The sequence below is a fragment of the Rhinopithecus bieti genome, unplaced genomic scaffold (assembly GCF_001698545.2).
Source record: "Rhinopithecus bieti isolate Rb0 unplaced genomic scaffold, ASM169854v2 scaffold_8783, whole genome shotgun sequence".
In the NCBI taxonomy this organism is placed as follows: Eukaryota; Metazoa; Chordata; class Mammalia; order Primates; family Cercopithecidae; genus Rhinopithecus; species Rhinopithecus bieti.
Genome location: NW_016806197.1, coordinates 2,879,936 through 2,903,458, shown reverse-complemented (window position 1 = coordinate 2,903,458; position 23,523 = coordinate 2,879,936). Strand labels below are relative to the sequence as shown.

Here is a 23,523-nt window from a genome sequence, read left to right as displayed (position 1 = left end):
AGGCTCGACAGGGGGGCAACCAGGAAAAAGGAATGTTGTTGGCTTGGGTCCCCACCAGTTTGTGTGTTTGTTTTTTGAGACAGGGTCTCATTCTGTCCACCAGGCTGGAGTACAGTGGTGCGATCATAGCTCACTGCAGTCTCAAACTCTTCGGCTCAAGTGATCTTCCCACCTTAGCCTCCCAAGTAGCTGGGACTACAGATGTTTGCCACCATGACAGGCTTTTTGTTTTGTTTTGTTTTGTTTTGTTTTGTTTTGTTTTGTTTTGTTTTGTAGAGACGGAGTCTCACTGTGTTGCTCAGGCTGATCTCAAACTCCTGATCCCAAGGGATCCTCCCACCTCAGTCTCCCAAAGCGCTGGGATCACGGGCCTGAGTCACCATGCCCTGCCCCACCAGTCTTCATAAAACAGCACAACACACCAGGAAAGGAAAAACCAAAGGCAACGATGGAACCAGGTATAGCACCTGGGACAAGGCCTGGCACAGTGCAGTTGCTTAATGAGTATTTACTGAATAAATGAACTTGAAAGTCCATTGCTAGCCCTAAAATGCTACACTCTTAAGATGAAGGGGCTGACACATGCCACACCGTGGATGAATCTTGAAAACATTATGCTAAATAAAATAAAATAAAAAAATGCCAGCCACAAAAGGGCAAATACTGTTTAATTCCACTTATATGAAGTACCTAGAATAGGCAAATTCATAGAGACAGAAGGTAGCTAGTAGTTGCCAGGGGCTAAAGGGCAACAGGAATGGGGAGTTATGGTTTGATGGGGAAGAGTTTCCATTTGGGATGATAGGAAAGTTCTGGAGATGGATGATGGTGATGGTGGCATAACGTTGTAAATGTACTTAATGTCACTGAATTGTACACTTAAAAATGGTCAAAATGGTAAGTTTTATATATAATTTAACACAATAAAAGACTGTCAAATGGGGCTAGGCACGGTAGCTCATGCCTGTAATCTCAGCACTTTGGGAGGCCGAGACAGGCAGATCACTTCAGGTCAGGAGTTCAAGACCAACCTGGCCAACATAGTGAAACCCTGTCTCTACTAAAAATACAAAAAGTAGCTGGGTGTGGTGGCAGGTACCTGTAATCCCAACTACTCAGGAGGCTGAGGCAGGAGAATTGCCTGAACCTGGGAGGCAGAGGTTGCAGTGAGCCGAGATCGCACCATTGTACTCCAGCCTAGGTGACAGAGCGAGCCTCCGTCTCAAAAGAAAAAATAAAACTGTCAAATGATGTTGGGAGCACTCTGCTTAGAATGGATTTTTTTTTAATATTATTATTTTTAGAGATGAAGTCTCCCCATGTTGCCCAGGCTGGTCTCAAACTCCTGGGCTGAAGTAGTCCTCCCACCTCAGCTTCCCAAAGTGCTGGGATTTCAGGTGTAAACCACCACACCTGGCCTCAGGATGGATTTTTAAAAAGATGAAGGGGTACAATGCCATGACTTGCTGTGTTTGAGGGCAGCAGAAAATGGAGAAACAGTGCTCCCAGATCAGGCTTAAAAAAATAAGCAATACAACCCAACGTTGCTTCAAACCAAAGAGATTTTAATGGCTCTTGTTTCTTCCTCAGGGCCCTAATAGGGGTGGTCTAGCACCTGCTCCATAACTGCCTTCAAGCCAAGCCACGTCTCCTCAGCTATGGGAAGGATCTGATGGGCTGGCAAGAGGAAGCCATAGTGCCCTGTGTCTCTCAGTTCAAAGGCAAATGAGTACTTGATGCCGTAATCACAGGACCAGTCAATGCTTCCTCCACTGGCTTGGTCTGAAGGACAAATGAGAATAAAGTTTGGTTACGTGACTCCCACTAGCCTTCACAGCAATGGAACCTCTATATTAAATTCTACCTTCATAGGTAAGCCAGGCCCCTACGCTTGAACTGTAAGAGGGGGAAGAGTTTAGTAGAGGATCACATTTATGAAAAAATACAATAATTTGAAAAGCAAAAGGTGTTATTCAATGGACACTGAACTGAGCCTTCCTTTGGTGTTCTTAGGAGCCTGTGGTTTTACCCACGCCATCCTAAGTGGCCTCTTCTCCACCTTAGGTAGGCCACACCACTTCCTTCTTCAGAAGGTACAGACATGGTTTTCTCTAGTGGGAGTGGAGGGATTATAAATGCAGTAAGAGGTTCGGTCCCTATCCTCAGGGGACTTTCAGCATTAAGGGTGTGGCAGGCTCTGCTCTGCTACCAAGTCGCATGTCTGGCACCTCTGTGTAGTGGGTTCAGCCAACACAGTAATGTGCACCTGAGATCTGTGTGGCTGCTGATGTGACAGATGATGAAGGAAGATGGCATTAACCTACGAATCAGTCATGACTCAGAAAAGCCGAGCAATGGACCAGCCCTGTGGCCCCTCCCAGGAAGGGCAGTTAGAGGTCACAGGAGGACTTGGCTAGGGCACAGATGGTGGAAGAATGGAGCTGGAAAGACCAGAGAGGTTGTACCAGAAAAGAATAGGGCTAGAGGTTAATATTGTAAATTAATATTGTCAAATCCCATGAGTTTTGTCTTTGCCTTCACCCAGCAGAGCAGCTTGGAAATTAATGCCTGGTAAATAATAAATACTAAATGGTTGCGGATTTGAACTGAATCCTCCCTGGACCAAAATTACCGACTCACACCTTTTGGTGTGGCTACGTGACACAGCCAATCACACTAAGAGGTCCACTGTAGACAGAATACTGGCCTCAGATAAAATCCCAACCCTATATATCATTATCTGGGTGACCTAAACTAAGTCATTTGTTTCCAGATGCTTCACCTGTTACACAGGGATGATATTACTACTTGTTTCACAGGGCAGTGAGAATTAAATAGCATAATGGTTGTGATGACACTAGTTGGCTGTGTCCTCAATGTGCTAGGCTCTATGTTAAACTGGTCCATGAATCTCTAGGTAGGTACTAACATTATTCCCATTTTACAGATGAGGAAACTGAGATTAAGAGGTTAAGTGGCAAGGCGTCGTGGCTCTCTGCCAACACTTAGGGGACCAAGGCAGGAGGATCACTTGAGCCCAGGAGTTTGAGACCAGCCTGGGCAACATAGTGAGACCCTGTCTCTACAAAAAAAAAATTTTTTTAATGAGCTGGGTGTGGTGTCGCATGCCTGTGGTCCCAGCTACTCAGGAGGCTGAGGTAGGAGGGCTGCTGGAGCCCAGGAGGTCCAGGCTACAGTGAGCCATGATCCTGCCACTGTACTCCAGCCTGGGCAGCAGAGTGAGACCCTATCTCTAAAAAAATAAATAAAACAATAAAATAAAAACAGATATTAAGTGAAGGAGCTAGGATAATGTATGTAGAATAAGCATTCAATAAATGTCAGTTATGTTTATAACTATCATTGTCAATAAATGACCAGGATGCAATCAAAAAAGTTAGGCCACATTAAGGATCGGAGTTACCTGTGGGAGAGCATTCACCAGGAAACGAACAATCGTCGTTTATATAGTACTTTAGAATTAGGGAACACTTGTATTCCACGTATCTTTTGAAACTCTCAACAACCTATTTCACAGATGAAGAAACCAAGGGAGAATAAGTGACTGGACCATGGCTACTTGGTTCCAAAGCGGCAGTGCTATAACTCAAACCCAGGGCTCTGTACTCAAGCTCTGTGTTTTATTTCCCCACTATGCCTGTCTGAGAAAGAATTCAAAGAACAACTTCTGGGCCAGGTATAGTGGGCCAGCACTTAGGGAGGCCAAGGTGGGCGAATCACCTGAGGTTAGGAGTTCAAGACCAGCTGGCCAACATGGTGAAACCCCACATCTACTAAAAATACAAATTAGCCAGGCATAGTGGTGCGTGCCTGTAATCCCAGCTACTCGGGGGGGTTAAGGCAGGAGAATTGCTTGAACCTGGGAGGTGGAGGTTGCAGTGAGCCAAGATTGCCCCATTGCACTCCAGCCTGGTGAGAGAGCAAGACTCTGTTTCAAAAAAAAAAAAAATTAAAAAAAAAAAGAACAACTTCTGAACCAAACACCTACTATAGCACAACTCCTCAAAGCCCTTTCCAGATGGGAAGCTGCCCGGGAAATACCTCACCCACTAGAACCATATGGCCACCTCTTAGGTGGAGTAAGGCAGGTGTTCTGCCCAGAGCTGCATACTGACCTGGGGCAGGAAGCAAAAAGTGCTGAATTAAAACTAGTGCTTAGAGGTAGAACTTGTCCCAGCTGGAATGAGGCCAGGATAAGAGTCAGCTGTGGACAATGATGCAGCTAGAACTTGCCGGGCCATTCATAGTCGGGCTCCAAAAGATCATACAGCAAATCCTACACCTGTCCAATATCTGCTTATTGGAAATATCTTCCATTTCTGTGACCTCACCAAAGAAAACATACTAAACGTCAGCTTCCAAGGTCTATCTTACTAGTAAATACCTTCAGATAAGATGGATGAAAAGCTAGATTCCTTGTAATAAAATGGCTGAGACCTATGTAGGGGTCTCGGGGATACACAATGCTATTCGGCTGACACTCTGAACTCCAGCCTCCACTCAAAAGCTGCCAAGCAAAGGCACTCATTCCTCAATCTTAAGCTGCCATCATGTCTCAAGCTGGGTCCATCCTCTGTCCCCACTGCCACCACTCAGAAGGCCCTTCTCCCTGGGGGTATCCCTGATCAGAGTGAGGACAATCCCATGTGGAACATGGTTAAAAAGGTCTCAGCAACTGTAAGCAAATCAGTCTTCCCAGAGAACTGCGTAAAAAATATGTAACAAGAGGCCAGGCGTGGTGCCTCATCCCTGTAATCTCAGCATTTTAGGAGTCTGAGGAGGGCAGATCACGAGGTCAGGAGTTTGAGACCAGCCTGACAAATATGGTGAAACTCTGTCTCTACTAAAAATACAAAAATTAGCAGGCATAGTGGCGGGCGCCTGTAATCCCAGCTACTCAGGAGGCTGAGGCAGGAGAATTGCTTGAACCCAGGAGGAGGAGGGTGCAGTGAGCCAAGATCACACCACTGCACTCCAGCCTGGGTGACAGAGCAAGACTCCATCTCAAAAAAAAAAAAAAAAAAAAAAAAAAAAAAAAAAAAAGTAATATGAGCGCCAAAGCTGTTCATTCCATTTAACTTGACAATCTTGCCTCAGGAATATACTCCAAAAAGATCATCTAAGAGAAAAAGGAGTTTATACAAACATGTTTATAGTAGCACTATTTAGCAAAAAGATGAAACAATCCAAAGACTCAGTAATCGGGATATAGCAACATTATGGAATAACCAAAAATTATAATGTAAATTCATAAAACTATAGAGGAAATGATGTTAATTTTAAAAAGCTGAACATACCGGTAATCCCAGCACTTTGGGAGGCCAAGGTGGGTAGATCGCTTGAGGCCAGGAGTTCAACACCAGCCTGGCCAACATGTCAAAACCCCATCTATACTAAAAATACAAAAATTAGCCTGGCATGGTGGCACACACCTCTAATCTCAGCTACTTGGGAATCTGAGGCAGGAGAATCTCTTGAAGCCAGGAGGCGGAGGTAGCAGTGAGCCAAGAGCGCACCACTGCACTCCAGCCTGGGTGACAGACCGAGACTCTGTTTCAAAAAAAGAAAACCATGACTGGCAAGGGTGCATTCCCATGATTCCCGCCATCACCCCTCCTATGGCTGTGGCTACATCCAAGCCCACAACACATCCAAAGACATGCTTCTCTCATTCCATCCTGAGCCACAACTTCTGCCCACCTCTGCCTGTCCTCCTTTCCCCAGCTCTGGAACCTCACTGCACTGGTCATTTCTTCTCTCTCCTGTATCTTCCACCTCTCCCTCTTTATTTGTTCTTTCCCATAGTCAATAAATACATCTCTTATCTCAAAAAGAAAAAAGGCTTCCATTCTGCTCTCCTTCCCTTATCCACTCTTCTGAAACTGCTCTGGGTAAAGGTCACCAGTAAACTAGTGATGAAAATTCAGCGGAAAATGTCCTGTCCTTATCTTAGTTGACTTTTCATGGCCTTCACCATTGGTGACCACTGCCTCCTTTTCAATAATTACTTTTCCCCTGGTTTCTGACATCCAGGGTTCTCTGCCTTTCTGCCTAGCCCTTGGTGCTAACCCCTTCTGCGGCTTAACACCTTGCTCCCTGCTTTGCCCAGGGTTCCTCTCACTCCAAATGTTCTCCCTGCTCTACTGGTCCAACCACCCGCTGTATACCGACTCTTCCCAAATCTCTCTCTCCACAGAATCCCAGGGCATGTAGTCCAAAACCTACAGACCATCTCCATTTGAATGCCCTACAAGGAGCTCAGCCTCAATATGTCCACAGTTGAACTCATTATCTTTGCGATCTCACCCCTCTTTCACCTTCCTGGACTTCTCCCTCAGTGACTGGCACCACTCAATGACTTTCAGTGAGGATCTCTCCCCATCCAATAAATGACAAAGTTTCTTGGCTTTACCTCCTAAATCCCTTCCATCATCACTGGCCCTGCTGTAGTTTGGGCCATCGTCTCTCACCTGAACTCCTCCTCCTTTTCCTATGGGGTGTCTCTACTGCAGTCCCTCATCACTCTATCCACACTGCTGCTATGTTTTAGCTAAACACAATGCCTCAATTCCCTCACCGTCCTGCTGAAAACCCCCCAGTGGCTTTTAGAATCCTTTGGGTTAAACCTAAACTCCTTACCATGGCACACAAAACCCTGAACTTCCCCAGCTCCCTTTTCTCCCTCTTTCGTTTCAGCAATCTCAACCTCCTTGTAGCTCCCAGAACCCATCATGCAGTTTTATACTTCTATGCCTTTGCATATGCTGTTGACTGTGAGAATGCCCCATCCTTTTTCTCCTTCTCTATCTTCCTAGTGATCAGTCTTTACAACCCTACCCTCTTCCTACATGAAGTTTTTCTGCTTCCATCAAATCCCCCTACTTTCTAATACTTCCGTACCATGTATACCCTACTATTGCACACATAATACAAAAGCTCACTAGCCTTCCTGTTCATCTCTTCTATTAAAGAGTTCTTTGTGGGCACATTATGTCTCCATTGCTTGGCATAATGCTTAACATGTAATAGATGCTTAATTTAAAAGTCTGTTAAACAGAATGGGTGGCCAGGCGTGGTGGCTCACGTCTGTAATCCTGGCACTTTGGGAGGCAGAGGCGGACAGATCACCTGAGGTCAGGAGTTTGAGACCAGCCTGGCCAACGTGGTGAAACCCTCTCTCTACTAAAAATACAAATAAATAAATAATAAATAAATTAGCTGGGTGTGGTGGTGGGTGCCTGTAATCCCAGCTACTCCAGAGGCTGAGGCACAAGAATCCCTTGAACCTGGGAGGTGGAGATTGCAGTGAGCCAAGATGGTGCTACTGCACTCCAACCTGGGTGACAGAGCAAAACTCCATCTCCAAAAACAACAACAACAACAACAGAATGGGTGCCTATTAAAGGCATTGGTTTCCAAAGGATCCTTGGGCATGGAAGCACTAGAGAACTCCTGGGCATGGAACTGTGTGGTCCTGAGTTTCCAACTTTGTCCATAAGGAAGGGACCGTGCCTTTGAAGGACTCAGAACCTGCACAAGCATGCTCTGGGATTTCTCAAAGTGCTGTAGTCGTTTCTTGTTTTTATCTCAATCCATTGGGGAAAAGGAGGGCCTAGAAAGTCTGACGGCAGGCTCCCCAGACTTATTCCTCACACTGCCGCTATTCCTGACTTCTCCTCCTCCATCTCCACATACTCTGCATCAACATGTGGCTGCCAACAGAGTCTATCCACAGAACCACCTGGGTCCCTTCAAGAGTCACACTCATTCTGCCCCCACAGTCCATGGAATTCTAAAGGCATGAGCCCCTCTTAGCCAGGACAGGGAAGATAATAAAACAACCAGGTCTTAGGCCAAGCACAGTGGCTCATGCCTGTAATCCCAGCACTTTGGGAGGCCTAGGTGGGCAGATCACCTGAGGTCAGGAGTTCGAGATCAGCCTGACCAATATAGTGAAACTCCGTCTCTATTAAAAATACAAAAAATTAGCTGGGGATGGTGGCACACACCTGTAGTTCCAGCTACTTGGGAGGCTAAGACAGGAGAAGTGCTTGAACCCAGGAGGTGGAGGTTGCAGTGAGCCGAGATCATCCCACTGCATTCCAGCCTGGGCAATTGAGCGAGACTCCATCTCAAAAAAAAAAACAGAGCCAGGTCTTGATAAAGGCTCATTTTTAGATACAGAAATTCTACAGAATGAGAGTGAGCTGTAAGGATCTGAACAAGCACAGGAGAGGGCACAAGACATATACTTAGGGAGTCCTTTGTTCCGGCCATCACACAGTAAGTATCTCATGGAGGAGACTAGATTCACTGAAGGAAATTGGGGAAGTTTGGGTTCCATGCATGAAGACCTATCCCTTTCACATAAAGGCATGTAAAAGCTTTGGCCCAAACTCACACGGTGCCTGCCATCTTAATGGGTCATTCGTAAAAACTTCCAGCACACTGGATACTTCCAGCACACTGGATACTTACAGATGACAGAGCAGATTGGTCCCACTTTGTACTTGGTGCCATGCAGGCTTGTCAGAGATTGGGCAGCCTTTTAGGCCACTTCACTCTAGAGTAAGAGAACCAAAGAAAGGTAGACAGATAACACTTGTCTCTTGGGAGATCAGCTGCCCAACAGCAGAACATAGAATGCTCTAACTTAATGCTCCAGTTAATTGAGGTGAAGGCACAATACCCTTTTTATTTCAACCATTTTCACTGGGAAGTAAACACAAGTTCACTTCCATTGGCTTTGAAAATACAACATGAAGGTCCTCATTGTCTATGTGATCATCCTGGTGTTTGCAACACTCATGGATTCATTATTTTGCCACCAGTTCTCCCTGGTCAGGGGTGTGGCTAGAAATAGGATAGATTTAAGGGGTCTAAAGAGAATGTGGACTGACCCCAGGACATATGTGGGAAGCCGACTTTTCTTTTACTAGATCCCTACATTGGCTTATTTCCCTATGGCTGTCTCTTTTTCCAAGAAGTAGAGCTCAGAAAAATATTTTCCATTATTTGAGGCTTCCAATTTTGACTGATTGAGGCTTTACTGTCCTTGTCAGGGATAAATGTAAGGTCTTGAACTTGGATCCAGGAAAACAACTGTACGATTACCAGATGGGGGAAACCTGGCTTGGTCGAATCCTTGGAGAGCCTGGGGGTTACTCTTGTCAATGAGCCCGACATGAGTCAACATTACAGGGCTACGGCCAAAAAACTAATGTGATCCTCAACTGAATTTGCAGAAGTGCACAGTCTGGCTGAGGGTAGTTATGGTCACACTCTGCTCTGTGCTGGGTAGCCCACAACACACATTTCACATTCACCTCTGGGAGCTACCTGCTGTAGTTTGGATGTTTATTTCCCTCAAGCCTCATGTTTAAATCTCATCCCCAATACTGGCAGCAAGGCCTAATGGGAGGTGTTTGGATCATGAGGATAGATCTCTCATGAATGGCTTGGTGCAGTCCTCACAGTTAGGAGTGAGTACTTGCTCCATTAGTTCCCTCGAAAGCTGGTTGTTAAAAAGAGTCCAGCACCTCTCCACTCTCTCTTGCTTCCTCTCTCACCGTGTGATCTCTGCACCACACCAGCTCCCATTTGCCTTCCATGAGTGGGAAGCAGCCTGAAGCTCTCACCAGATGCCCAGTCTTCCAGCCAACAGAATCATAATCCAAATAAAACTTTTTCCTTAATAAATTACCCAGTCTTAGATATTTCTTTACAGCAATGCAAACAGATTAAGACACCACCCTTGAAGAAGCATATTCAGAAAACAACAACCAGAATAGTAAGGGAACTTGAGCCCATAATACGAATGCTTGAAGAAATTGAGGTTATTTAGAAGAAATAAGAGCTAGAAGAAGCAGGCTGGTGGTCTTCAAGTAATAGTGGATTCACCTCTTAAAGGGAAATAAGCTTGCTCAGTAGAACCAGATGATAAACCAGGGCTGATAGGTGAAAAACACAGAGATTTCGCTCTCTGTAAAGAAGAACACTAACAACCTAACAACCTTCCCCGACACAGAATAGGCTCCCTTGAAGGCAGGAAGCCATCTAATCATAGCCTAGATTGACTATCTGCGAGAGGTTTGAGCACCAGGTTTAGATAATTTAAGGTCATCTAGGTCTAAAAAAAGAACATTTTAGAACATTCTTTTTCCCTGATACGACCTTGAATGGTAATACTCGCCATCAAAACCTCACAGAGCTCAAATCTAACTGATGAGATGAAAGGCACACTTGAATGGGAATAATATGGCCTATTTCTGCGTGGGGCTGCAGACAACAATCTACTTGAAGGTAAATTGACAAAAAGGTTCCAATTCTGGGCTTATTTCTAACATATGGGTTTCACAAATCCAGCCTAAAAGCCAAATTGGAAATATTTGCACATTCTTTTTAGCTGGGGATAGCTCTTGCTCAATTGTGAATAGCCTCCTGAGATGTCACCATCTGATCTAAGGCTGGGGCCAGTTGGCTTATTCCTGAAACAGGAAGGGTGACAGAAGGTATCAAGTTAGGGAAGTGAGTATTTTACCCCCAGCATCATACACCAGTGCATCATCATGGTAGATCATAGAGCCAAAGTCCCCAGGAAAGTATAAGACAAGTTGCTGAGAAGCAGAATTGCTCAGCTTAGAGCATTTGACTACCAATCCAAGAGTCTCATATCCAAATCCGAGGGTTTTCTCCCCCATATGCAATGGAAAAGCATGTTCTGGGAATCTATGCCTAAACCAGGCTCCTGCTCATCTAGATTAAGGTAACAACAACTTCATGAATTCTATTTCCCAAAGAAACTTAGTTTAGTAAAGTTCAAAATGAGTCTTTCAAACCTTTGGCTGCATTTCATAATCTTCTCTGTGTCTGACTTTATGTCTCATTCATCGTTGTAATGGTACACCTCCGCCTCAGGGCATGACTTTATGCCTGAAACTTACTTGACCACACAATGCACGTTTGTTGCTGGGCTGAAATTAAGTTTCAGAAACTCACCAGCTCATCAGAGTTATCTGGCTTGGTACATTTGTACCCGTAGGGGAACATCAGCAGCTGGGAATAGCTGTGGAGGGTAATGAAGGCCTTGACTTTTCCATGACTCTTGATGAAGTCCACTATGGATTTCACTTCAACTTCAGAGTTGGCACTGGGTCCATGGTATGAATCAGAGCAAGGGTTGCTGCTGGCTCCAGGTCCTGGGGAGATGCAGAAGTAGCCCAGTGAGGACAGCGAGCTCTAAGAAGACACTGTAGGGAGGAGGTCACCATGCATCACCAATTTTCTCCTCTGGAAGTCAGGGCAAGATTGTCATTGTGTTAGATCAAGTGTCTTCCAAAGGTTATAGTCAGAAAGGCTAACTGAAGTGATTCTGGACACATCTCTTCTTCAAAAAATATGGTTTCTCTATACAGTAGAAAGAGCCATCTAATTAGATCATCTCCTCTCTGTAGGCGTTGTTGGAAGAAAAGCTAGATTTAATATTATAGATGGAATTCCTGCATTGGGTGGGAGTTTAGCAAGTTCATTTTCTGGGATCTCATCCAATTCTTAGAGTCCAAGAGTAGAAGATTCTATGCTCTGTAATTCCAAGGCACAAAGCCACAAATGCAAGGAACCTCTGACACCCTTTCTGCAGTGAGGAAATCATGACTACATTTGACAAGGCCACCTTTGGCCTTGATTGTCTCAGCAACTAGAGTGGTTCAAGACCCCTGAAATGGGTCCATTGTAGGCCTGGCCAGGGTTCTCACTGCTAGAGAAACTTCCAGGGGATGAGTAGGGGTTAGGATTCCCTAGGCTCCCCATGTGATACAGACAAAATGTCACCTTATTTTAAAATGATTTAATGAAAATAATATTGGGGAGGATTGACATTGAACTGTGGGCCATGGCTCAGTATTGTGCTTTATTTTTCCCCTACCTAAAAAAAAAAAAAAGAACTGTAAAAGCAATGAATGAAGTTGCCACTCATCCGTATCCTGTAGCAGTTCTCTAATACGTCCTATCTTAGTTCCATAACTCTAATTAATTAATTTGTCTTACAAATACGTAGTGATTGCCTTCTGCATTGCAGACACTGTGCTAGCTGTTAGGAATACTTCAGTGAAAAAGACACAGCTCCTGACCTCAATCTTATCATAGCCTAGTGAGGGGGAAAAAATTTTTAATTCTATGGTTAGTGAGACATAAGGGGTTTTCTCCAGTGGCTGAAGGCATAAAGGAGCCCCTAACTAGCCTGCCACGGAACTCCAAAATGTAAGAGCTGTCACAAAGCCAGGGCAGCAAGCTCACATTTTATATTTGAATCTGTTTTGAAAGTCAGTTTCTTCATCCTGTGTGTACGTACTTCTTTTTAGTTTTCTTTCTCGAAGCATCCATAGATGATGTAATGCTTCTCCTCGGAATAGATCCTAACCCCCTCTAGTGGCTGGCTCAGGGCTTCCCGAGTTCTCCTGCCATTGTGCAAAGTCTTGCTCCGGCTGCACAGAAGGCTAACCAGGCAACAGCTTGTGGGAAAACCAAGATGTGAGACAAAATATATTAAATGCTGCTCAGTGCTCTGTGACAGTACTGTGCTCCTGTGAAGTGAATTTAGTTAAGTGTTTTCAAAGAGGTTTTTAAATGGCTTAAATCCTGGATGGGCTTAGCCAGCTGATGCACTGCAGGGCCATCTGAACCAGTTTGTAGGCCAGACCACGGGTTGACCATCCCTGGGGGCAAGTCCCAGGACTTACCTCCAAAACCTGCATCCCAGTTCCGGTTAGGATCCACACCAACACAGAGGCTTCCAGATACCTTGGACCGGGTCTTCCGCCACATACGATTCTGTCAGATCCCACCCAAAAAGCACATGGAAAAAAAGAAAGAGGGTCATTCAGCCTGATCAGAAGGTTCCTTTAGAATTCTGTCAATTTCCCTAGTTCTCTGGGACACTCCTTTCCCTTGGTTGGGGCGGTGGTAGACAGTCCTCATACAGGTTCTGCTAGGAGTTTCTCCGTCATTTCACCAAAGTGAGACATGAATACACCCCCATCTCCTCAAATGAACCTGCCAAACACGTGTCATGGAACCCTAGTTCTGTCCAAGGCCAACAGCAACAACCAAAAGCAGAAGAAAGGGTTCTGTGATGAGACTATTTGGGGGAAAATATAGGGCTAACTTGGTAAACTTTCTTCAGAACTTCTAAGGATTGTTAATGTCTTGTTTTTTATGAACTTCTAAGAAACGGATATGGTGGGTGGTGTTTCCTAGACTTGACAATGGAACCCTTGATTCATATGGTATCTCATGGGATGAATACTAGTATTAGTATGAGTTTCTTTGAAAATGTCTTTGAAAACGCTACTGTAGTTAGCTCTCTCTAAAAATAAACTTGAAGCTGTCATTCATTTTGAATATATGTGGGGTCACAGTTGCTACAATAGTGTATTGTAATGAGATTTTAAGGGGAAAAAAACTACGTAACTCTTTTTAGTGATATTACGGAGGATTTCTCCCACAGATTTTAAGTAAAACGCTAGATGCACTGTACTGCCCACCTAAATCCTACTGCAATCTAATTGCCAGCAGGTAACATCCGCCTCCTCTTTTCTATCAATCCTAACACAAAAAACGCAGAGATAATTGGAACAAATCTCCTAGATGACTCACGGTGAACACTGAGCTCTAACAGCCCAGCCTAACAGCTGAAATGGGCTCTGGCTGAGGCAACATGTAAAGACATCATGCATTGGAATAAGAAGTGATTATAACCACTTCTCTATCCCTCATTTCTGGGCGACTACTGAGAAATTAGGCATTCCATTTAGAGTAAATCAAGAAACGAATGACTACTTTTATTTTACTTTTGAAGTTCCTACATATCTCCTTAGGTCCTCGTCGAAGAAGGGAAAAAAATCCAGGCTTACTTTGGTTTGAGAGAACACGTATCCATCAGGGTTTGTGACTGGCAGGAGGAAGATATCCAGGGTGTCCAGAATGGAAGTGATGGATGGGTTCTTTCCATAATCAGAGGCAATCTGAGCAAAGACAAGATACATGTCAACCTCACACACCCCTTTTGTCAGGAACACAGGACAGAATAGTAAGGGAGTGTTTTTTTTCCAGATGTGAACCGGGGATCACTATTGGTCAAGGAAAGTCTTCCAGTCACCCAGCAGTACGGTCTCCTGCAATGTTAATGTGTTGAATATGCTAGCGCCTATACTTTTATTTCTAGTCAAAATAATTTACTTCTACTGAGTAAAAATCAGATATCATGTATCTACTCTCTTTCAAAAGCAGTGACATTCTTCCTGTTCATTCCAGTGAGACATTTTGCAATAGTGAGCAGTGATATATGTGACTTATGTGTACCTATGCACCAAAGAAATTTTGTTTCATATTCCTTAATCCCCTACATGGGCTAACTTTCCAAAAGAACTCACAACAAACATCAGATTACTTAAATATGCAGAGACATTGCTAAAGACACAAAGAACCAGTTAAATTCCATTTGAGGAATTACATTTTTACTTGCCATCAACTGCAGTTGAGTTGAAGTTTCTGCTGGATTAAAATTTATTCATTTCCTGTGCTCAGCCATCCTAAGGCATTATTATTCAACCGTTAAATATCCATTTCATAATACCCTAAAGGTAACCGCATTTTAATTGAAGGGAAAAATGTATCAGTCGGTATGCACGTGGTTGCACATGCTTGAATGATCTGATGTGGATTGATTTCCTCTGCTCATGAATTAACATTCTGATTTATAGCATGTCATTTTTGAATTACTTAAGAAATACCAGACTAGGTCACTCCCAGCCCCATGTCCTGACTCTAATGCCAACAAACTTGTGGAAGACAGATCTTACTACACCCTACCTTCAAAATCAAAGTTGGGACATTTTCAGAACAACCCAAACACCCTTAGCCAACTCCACTTTGGATCTGTGGGTTAAACTCTTCTTGCACCTGTTTGTATTTTCCAGCTGATTCCCTTTCATGATTTTTTAAATTTCTAGTACATCACACCTCAGCCCTCAGGGTTCCAGGCAGCAAAGTGGTTTCTCTCGAGTCGGTTCTTATGCTCCCAAATCTGGCTCCCAAGAGTCCTCCCTGGCCACCCGTTCCATCTCTTTAGCTTCCTGAGTCTTTTTCTTCCCCCCCCCCTCTCACTCAACAGCAATCACCACATCGTGGTGTCTTTTAGCAGAGCGCACAGTGGGCTGCCCAAGGGGAGGAGCCTGGGGTGCTGGATGGGGCAATACCAAAAAAGGCTGGGTGGGTTCATTGCCAGCCCGTGTGACAAGAGAAGGGTTTTGGCTGAGAGCACCAGCCATCAGGACCACTGGGACTGTCATGGGTTTCAGTGGGCCTGACCCCAGAAAGGTAAAATAAGCAAGGAATGTTAGGCAAAATGACCTTATTTGCTGTCCAAAGTGCCGTAGCTTGTGTAACCCACTCTCGAGCATGGATCCCAGCATCCAGCCAGATAGCTGGCTCGTCTCCTCCGGTGCTGAACTGCAAAAGCAAGTGTGGCAATGTGAACGGCTCCACTGCCATGGCACCTGGTTGCCTCCTCTCTACCCCAGACCATCCTTCTCTGTCCCTCTCTCTGTTCTTGATGTGATTGACAGAGAAGGAAATACAGACAGTGATGCTGTGGCCTAACTCTCATTTAAGGAGAATTTTCTTTTGTCCCCTTCTTCGAATGCAAGTGTAAATGCAGACTGAGGGGCATAGACAATTCTCAGATGTTTGTAAAAAATTGTTGTAGATAATGACAGGAAAATATCTTCATATGCTGAAAATTGGAAAAAATGGATTACACGATTTCATTTTTATTTTTAAAGAAACTAGTTCATTTATATACACACATACATATGAGAAAAAAGGAAAAGGAGAAGGACGAAGAGAGAAAAGGAAAAGAAAAGAGAGAAAAAAGTAGAAAATATACAACAGATTGTTAATAGCTATTATCCCATAGTTGTGGGATTAGAATTACGAGGATTTTTTTCTTTTTTGTTTCTTTTGTTGCTCTATTTTCCAAATGTATGCAATCATAGTGTTTTATTATAAAAATGCTTGTGATAGCCTTTTGAGACCTTCATAAAAACATGATAGCAAACCTCTGGAGGTACTTTCCAGAGTTTAAATTTTATGATCTAAGTGACTTAGTTTTATTTGAAACAGTGGCTTTGCCAATTGGATCAGTAAATGGGGAGGAAAAGATTATTTTTGCACCATCAACTTCTATCTCTGTGCAGCATTCTAAACACAGCAGATAAGGTAAATGAGAAATGCAAATCCTTGCTAAAAATTACAGTTCATGAGTTCTAAGAGTTTTAGTTAAAAGTGCCTTTTCCTCTAAAGAGCTCAAACGTAAAAGCAGGAACTTTCAAAACACAGCATCTTCCACCGCCGAACCACCCCGGAAAAGGGAAGGCCAGGGAAGACCACGGTGGAAGAGAATCTGGGGTTTTCTGACCCAGTTGGTGGGCGGGGGGTGCGGGTAGAGGAAATAAAAAGAAAGAAGGGAGGTAAACATTAGCAAATGTATCCCTGTGGTATAAAGCAGGCAAATCACTCCTCTCAGGCCTGCTTTGGGAAAAACGCTCTGGAGAAATCCATCTGTCCCAGTTAGTCAGTTGGTTCCCAGCCATAACGTTTCCAAATTTAGCGAGGAGTTGTGACATTACCTCTTTTTGAATTTTTTTTTTTTTCTCTTAACAAACTCTTTCTAGGAAATCTGGGGAAATAATTTTCACTGTTTTTGAGGACAAAGTGCGAAGCTTGAAATTATGTGCACAAAGACGGTCAGAGGTTACGAGATGGCGTCAAACCCTAACCTCTTTCCGTCTATATCCTTTTTCAAAAGATCTTCGTTCAGGGCATTTGTCTTTGCGGTTTAGGGTTTAGTTGTTCTGCATACGACCAGAACTCTTCTTTAAAAAAAACAAAAAAAGAAGAAAAAAAGAAAAAAGCAAAGCTTAGGCCAATTTATTGCTTCTTTTTTTAACTGGTTGTGCTTTTTTGTGGTGTTTGTTGGTGTTTGGCGCGCGCGTAAAATGTGTGGTGGTGTTTTTTAAAGAGGGAAAGAAAAAAAAGAGAAAGGGGAAGGAGGCCGCAGAGAAAACTCTCAAGCTAGATGATTTACTTACAGCCCCAGCCCCAACCTCCCCGGCCCGCACCTCCCCCTTCCTCAGCTCCTATTGGCGCGTTTGCCCCGGTTCCCCGGGAGCTCATCTCTCAGGACGCGAGCATTAATTCACTCCTGCAGACCTGCGTCAGCTTGCGCAGGAACAGAGAGAAAGAAAAAGAAGCGGGCGGGGGTGGGGGAGTGGATACTCAAAACCAGCAAGGACCGGTTAGGAGGAAAAGAAAAAAAAATAAAAGTAATAAAAGGAGCCGCTCTGTAGCACAAGCCGGGACTGCTGGCTAGCCTGGGAGGAGGGGGATTCTAGAAGCATCGAGAGGAAGAACCGCCCCTGCACCGTGTACCTTGAGCACGTTCAAAGGCCGCTTCTCAAAAGAAGAGCCAATATTCACTTTGCTCACTAGACCAGGGTGCTCAGCCACGAGGTTATCCATTTCTTGGGAAATCTGAAATGTTTCAAGTGAATAAATAGACATTTGCGAGTGAACCATCTGTTGCATGAGATCTGATCCCCTGGTGATTTTCCCCATTCCCTTGGGACACAGCGGAGGGGGCAGCGCGGCTCGAGCTATAGGGTCGGAGGGTTTGGATCCAGCTGAGTGCTACTGAGTCTATGGGCGTCTGCGGGGGCTGCAGTCCAGCCGGCTCTTTGCAGTTTTGTGCAAAGCAAAATGACACACTTCCCTGGGGTACTTGTGGCTTTTGGCGACCCCAGCCCTTAGGTGGAGTTTCTCGCCCTTGCTAGCAGAGGAAAACAAATGGTAGTGCCCCCTCAACCCCAAAGGGGATGTAGAGGCGATCGCTACAAAATGTCTTCCGGCTAAATCAGGCCCGGGGACAATGGGGTTTCTGCTGCAGACGCACTAAGGCCACCGGCTACTCCAGCTCCTATTTTCAAGGCGACTGAAATTTTGTGCATCTGGGGAGCCCTAACTATGTCCCTTGCTGGGATTGAGACGTGTCCGGGTGCGTTTGGAGAGCTAGCGGGAGGAAATCAGTCCCTCCAGCTGTTGCCAGTATTTGCACTCCGTAGGAGACAGACATCAGTTTGTCTGGGAGGGAGGGAGGGCGTCTTGTTTGCTCCACTTCCTTTTCTTCCTTATTCTCTGTGCTGGTCCACAGTCCCCTATCTGAAACCCTTGAGGCCATATATATTTCAAATAAGAGATATTTTTTTCAGGGGAGAATTTTAGAAAGGTAATAGGAAATATATATTATGTATTACACATGGGACATTGCTCCGTATTCAAGCACATTAATATTTCTGGCAGTGAAACAAATGAGCAGTGAGGCAGTTCAGGTCAGATTTTGCTCCCAAATGAGTTTAGGTCAAATCAGCTTTTCCCATCAAATAAATTAGGAGAAAAAAATGTTTAACGCTTTTGCATTTAAAACTGCCAACTTGGAGACTTGGTGCCTACCAGATATCTCTTCTCCGGCTCTTTCCTACTCCCCATGCCACCCCTTAGCCCTACAACCACCATCCCCTCCGGCCCCTTTCCATCCCTCGACTCTTAAGTCATTGCAGGTAGATTCCCGTGGGCCTGGAGAAGGGCTCTGTGTCAGAGAGGTCAATGCAGCACTGCCCAGGATCCCCACAGCAGCATGGAGTAGCCGATGCAGGAAGGGGATAGTCTCCACAGAAACAACAAAGCCCAGGAAAGACAGCAGAGACTCCATGAGGGTTTGCTGCCACGAGGTCTTACAGAGCACATCCCTGCGAGGCAGAAGGATAGGATCTGGAGGCAGGGAACCTAAGGCCAATTCAGGCTGACTCCCTAGAACTAAATCAAAAAGAAAACCCCAACTTTCTATGCCCAAGTAACAAAAGGACCAGGGGCTAATCCCTTTGCACCTACCCCCCCTCCTCTTTCTGGCATGGCAGATGAAAAATTGAAACTACCTCTAATTGGTCCCCTCCCGCAACAAGTCAGGTTGGTTGCAAGCCAAGTCTTCATTTGCATAGGAGTATAACTTTGTAACTTCACTTCAGCCTCTGACTGGCTGCTTTCTGCAACCAATCAGACTGATCGAAGGCTACTACTTCATTTACATAGGGCATACACCAAGTAACCAATGGGAAACCTCTAAAGGGTATTTAAATCCCAGAAAATTCGGTAATGGGCTTTTGAGCCCCTATGCTCGGGCTGCTCCCCACCTGTGGAGTATACGTTTGTTTTCAGTAAATATCTGCTTTTGTTGCTTCATTCCTTCCTTGTTTTGTTTGTGCGTTTTGTCCAATTGTTTGTTCAAGACGCCAAGAACCTGGACACCCTCCACCAGTAACACTTGGATGGAAGTCAGAGGCGTCAAAGGTGGTCCCTGATTCCATCATCAGTGGCAGCCCGGAAGCACAGCTCTCACTTGCTCAATGTATTTCAGTCTGTAATTGTGAAGGAAAGGGTAACACTCGGGTCCCCAGTACCAAGCTTTCCTCTTCTTGTCCTGTAGGCTTTGCGGTCATGACTTTCCCTTATTCTGGCCCCACTGTGAAAGGGGATGGAGCATTAATGGGACTTCCTATCAGCCAGATGCTGCAGGTGTGCCAGGGTGGATTTGCAGGCATGGTCTTATGGCTCATCTTACCTTTCTGGGAGCTCAGGGCCTGAGTTAACCTCTAAACAAAAACTAAATCAAGCCAGACTCAGTGGCTCACCCCTGTAATCCCAGCACTTTGGGAGGCCGAGGCGGGCGGATCACTTGAGGCCAGGAGTTTGAGATCAGCCTGGGCAACACAGTGAAACCCTGCCTCTACTAAAAATACAAAAATTAGCTGGGCGTGGTGGCGCATGCCTGTAGTCCCAGCTACTCAAGAAGCTGAGGCTGGAGAATCGCTTGAGCTTGGGTGGCAGAGATTGCAGTGAGCCGAGATTGTGCCACTGCACTCCAACCTGGGTGACAGAGTGAGACTCCTTCTTTTCCTTCTTCTGCCTAACACCCTTTGGTTTGTACTTTATATTTCATGCTGTAGCCTCTCTTTTGCCCTTTCCCTTAAATTCTTTGTTACCATATTCTGCATGTGCCAAATGCAAAAGGGAGAGAGACAGTGTCCTCCTACCCACCTTGCAAGGGGAGCCCGGACTGCTGGAAGGTCCTATTGGTACCCACAGGTCCCTTCCCTGCAGAGAGTACTCAAGTATGAAAGAAGATGGAACTGAACTGACGTTCATGTGGCCCAGCAAGCTGCAGGAAGGTGAGTCCGTGGCATAATTACCTGCACATCTTCAATCATGATGGAATAGGCAATTCCCTGGGACTCCAAGAATGCTTTGACTGCCTCAACGCTGACAAAGGGAACTCGGACGTGGGCTGTCTCCCCTGGGGTGCTGGGTGATCTCCAAAAATCAAGCTGAAAGGGATAAAAGTCCAAGCCAAGGCAATGAATGGGCTATTCTGGGGAATGGACAGCTCAGCACTGATAGATTTCTAGAAATAAATTTGCATCAATTTTATCTTGAGTCCACAAGTTTTGGAATCATTGTGGAATCACTATGATATTGCAACAACGGCTCTTAAACATCCATGTGTCAGCAAATCCATTATATTGTTTCCCCTGCCCCTATGGCTAGATATTAAAACTGGCAGAAGGAAAAGATTATTAATACGATGGCAGTTTTTTTAAGCTGGGATTCTAGTGATCCAATTCATTTAATAATAGGATATAAATGCTATAAATTATTTTACAAGGGAAATATGCACTAAGGGTGCTTAATTTTTGAAAGTAACTTTCACATTTGATATCTCCTTTCGTTCTTACAATAAACCTGAGAGATAGAAGAACGATATATTTATCACCATTACTCTGAATGAGAAAATGAGACACAGGGAAGGTAGGTGACTTGCCCAGTATCCTGTAGTTGGGACCAGAGCCCAGGTACCCAGCTGCATGAGTTAGCATTTCACACTATGTCATGGGAGTCAGAATACAGTCCAAAATAGATCTCAATCATGTTTAACTGTATTCGTTCTGGGAACAGAAACTCGCACTAGATCAAATACCTGGAGATGTTCTTGAGCCTCCAATTGTAGCAGATTTTTAAATTTGTTCTTCATTGCTTGGTACAATCTCAAGAACTTGGTCTCTAAAGAAAATTAACCACAAATGTGACCTTAAAAGCAAAACCTGGACACTGTTTCCTGTTGCTTTCTGCACCTGTTAGTCTCTGTGTATAACAGGTTCATGCAACGGTCAGTAAGCTCTGTGACAATCCAGAAACTAATAAATAGTATACTAAACCCACATCGCCAGAATGAGAAGGTGATACAATGGCATTATTTCCTCCCAAGAAATGTTATCTAAATAATAATGAAGAGGTGTACCTGCTCCTAGCAGGAAGCCTGCCATTAAAGTTACCTTTCCCTTAGCTAATGAATCAAATAACACCTGCTGCTCGTGGAGTGTTAGCTTTTAATACTTGCCTATTCCTGTTGTTCAGAAGTAAGTTTTTAAAAAGTGGAATAATTTGGCGCTTGTAAGAGGAAACAGTTCATATGTGGGTAGACCTAAGGGTTTGTTTTAATGGTTTTGGGGGTTTTGTTTGTTCCTTGTTTTTGTCAACTGAAAATGTATCACGGTTCTATCCCCAAACCCCATTCATGTGACCCAAACATGGGGCATGGCCAGAGATAGTTGGGACCTTGACAAATTATGTGTCATGCCTCTCTTTACACACACACACACACACACACGCACCCTTCATAGGGAATGAAGGATGAACAGGAAAGAGAAATCTCAAAACAATCAAGCACATACCTTTACGAAGAATTCCCTTGGTGACAGAGCTTTCCCTTCTAGCCTTTCTCCAAGTAGGCAGACTTCCTAAGTCATTGTCCCAACCATTTATAAAGTGGGGAAGGAATCAATACAATGAACCATGTACAGGGACCAGAATATGGGTCTTCTGAAACCAAGCCCCATGCAATTTCCTACGAACTCCAGTGGAATACAGAAGTGATGGAACATGAGCTCTTTGAGGCTCATCTGCCACAAATGGTCTGAAAATTCTTCCATTTAAGTCTCATTATTTTTGGTTAATGCATGGACTCCCAGGAGTCCTCCTTTAAAATGGGAAGGCACTGAGAAAACTAATACAATAGGCTCATATTTCCTGGTGTGTGTTCTGAAGAATAGTAGTTCTTTGAGTTACTCAGAGACAGAAAAGAAGGAAGGGAGGAAGGAAGGAAAGAGGGAGGGAGGGAGGGAGGGAAAGAAAGAGAGAGAGAGAGAGGAAGCAAGCAAGCAAGCAAGCTGGAGGCAGTGGGTAGTTGATAATTTAAAAAAATGGTACATGCTGCAACCTAGATCCCCTCTTATAGATTTATAATGAACACTGATTTAACCAAAGCTCCTAGAAATCCTACAGTTTGTTTAACCCTCTGATTCCCACATTTATTTGACCAGTGGCTTTCTGGAACCAAACTTATTTGACTATTTTCTTAGTTCCCTGGAACACTCTTCAAAAAATGCTGCCTAAAGCCCTTAATAGAATCATGAAGCAAAGTACTTCGGAGCAAAGATGAGTCCTCCAAAGCCAGGAGAGGAGGAGTTGAGCTGAAATCTATAGCCCTGGCATTTCCACTTCATGAGGTTTCCACCGCCTAGATGCTGAATCTAAAGATCGGCGGGTAGGGGACAAGGGCTAATGTGAATGGTAAAGCCCAGAAGAGCAGGAGGAGGTGAGAGAGTAGCCTTGACACCAGCTGAGTTACCTGAAACAAATGGCTACACAGCTGTATTTTCCTTGATGTCTATCAAGCCTACAGTCTGATCACTGGAGGGAAAAATGAGTAAGGACAGAGAGAATAGGGTTATGTGTGTTCAGTTTTCCCTTTTGTCTTTACCTTTAAGTGTCATTCATCTCTTTTTTGATCATCCACTCCTATTTTTCCCACTATCGACTTATCCCCAAATCTAAGAGAACTTCTCTGAAAACACTGAACACTTATACCCATTTACTCTGTAACAATCAAAGGTTCCATCAATCAGGTAAGTAAAATTCAAAGAAGCACCAGAAAGCATAACTTACCCCACAAATGTTTCTAGACAGTAGATATGCCCAAAAAGGGCACCAAAAAACAGGATCGACCTCATGGCCATGGGTTTTCCTGGAATCCAGAATTCAGAGTCCTTCCTGAACTTTATTTATAGGGATGGCAGCTGAGGGTGATGTGCTGGCCCTCTGAGAACTCATGTGAATTCCCACATGGGAAAATTCCCACCTGCATGTGAAATTCTCAAGGTTGTAGACATCCACCTGTGTGATATCACCAATCTGTACATTTTCAGTTCCTAGGATAACAAACTTTGATGTAAAGAGACCAAAATTGCTAGAGCATACCAAGGGCAGTATAGTTATGAT

The 23,523-nt window shown here is 44.4% G+C and overlaps 1 protein-coding gene across 1 annotated transcript; it reads right to left on the bottom strand.

Moving 5' to 3' along the window:
• Positions 1-1,594: 1,594 nt before the first annotated feature.
• On the bottom strand, positions 1,595-23,261 carry CPA2 (carboxypeptidase A2). Its single transcript, XM_017875100.1, is given in 12 exon segments — positions 1,595-1,782; positions 8,500-8,584; positions 11,020-11,219; positions 12,759-12,849; positions 13,932-14,042; positions 15,430-15,528; positions 17,509-17,610; positions 17,708-17,905; positions 20,379-20,513; positions 21,164-21,202; positions 21,204-21,246; positions 23,191-23,261. Coding segments are annotated over 12 exon segments (1,362 nt in total).
• Between the last annotated feature and the right edge of the window lie 262 nt (positions 23,262-23,523).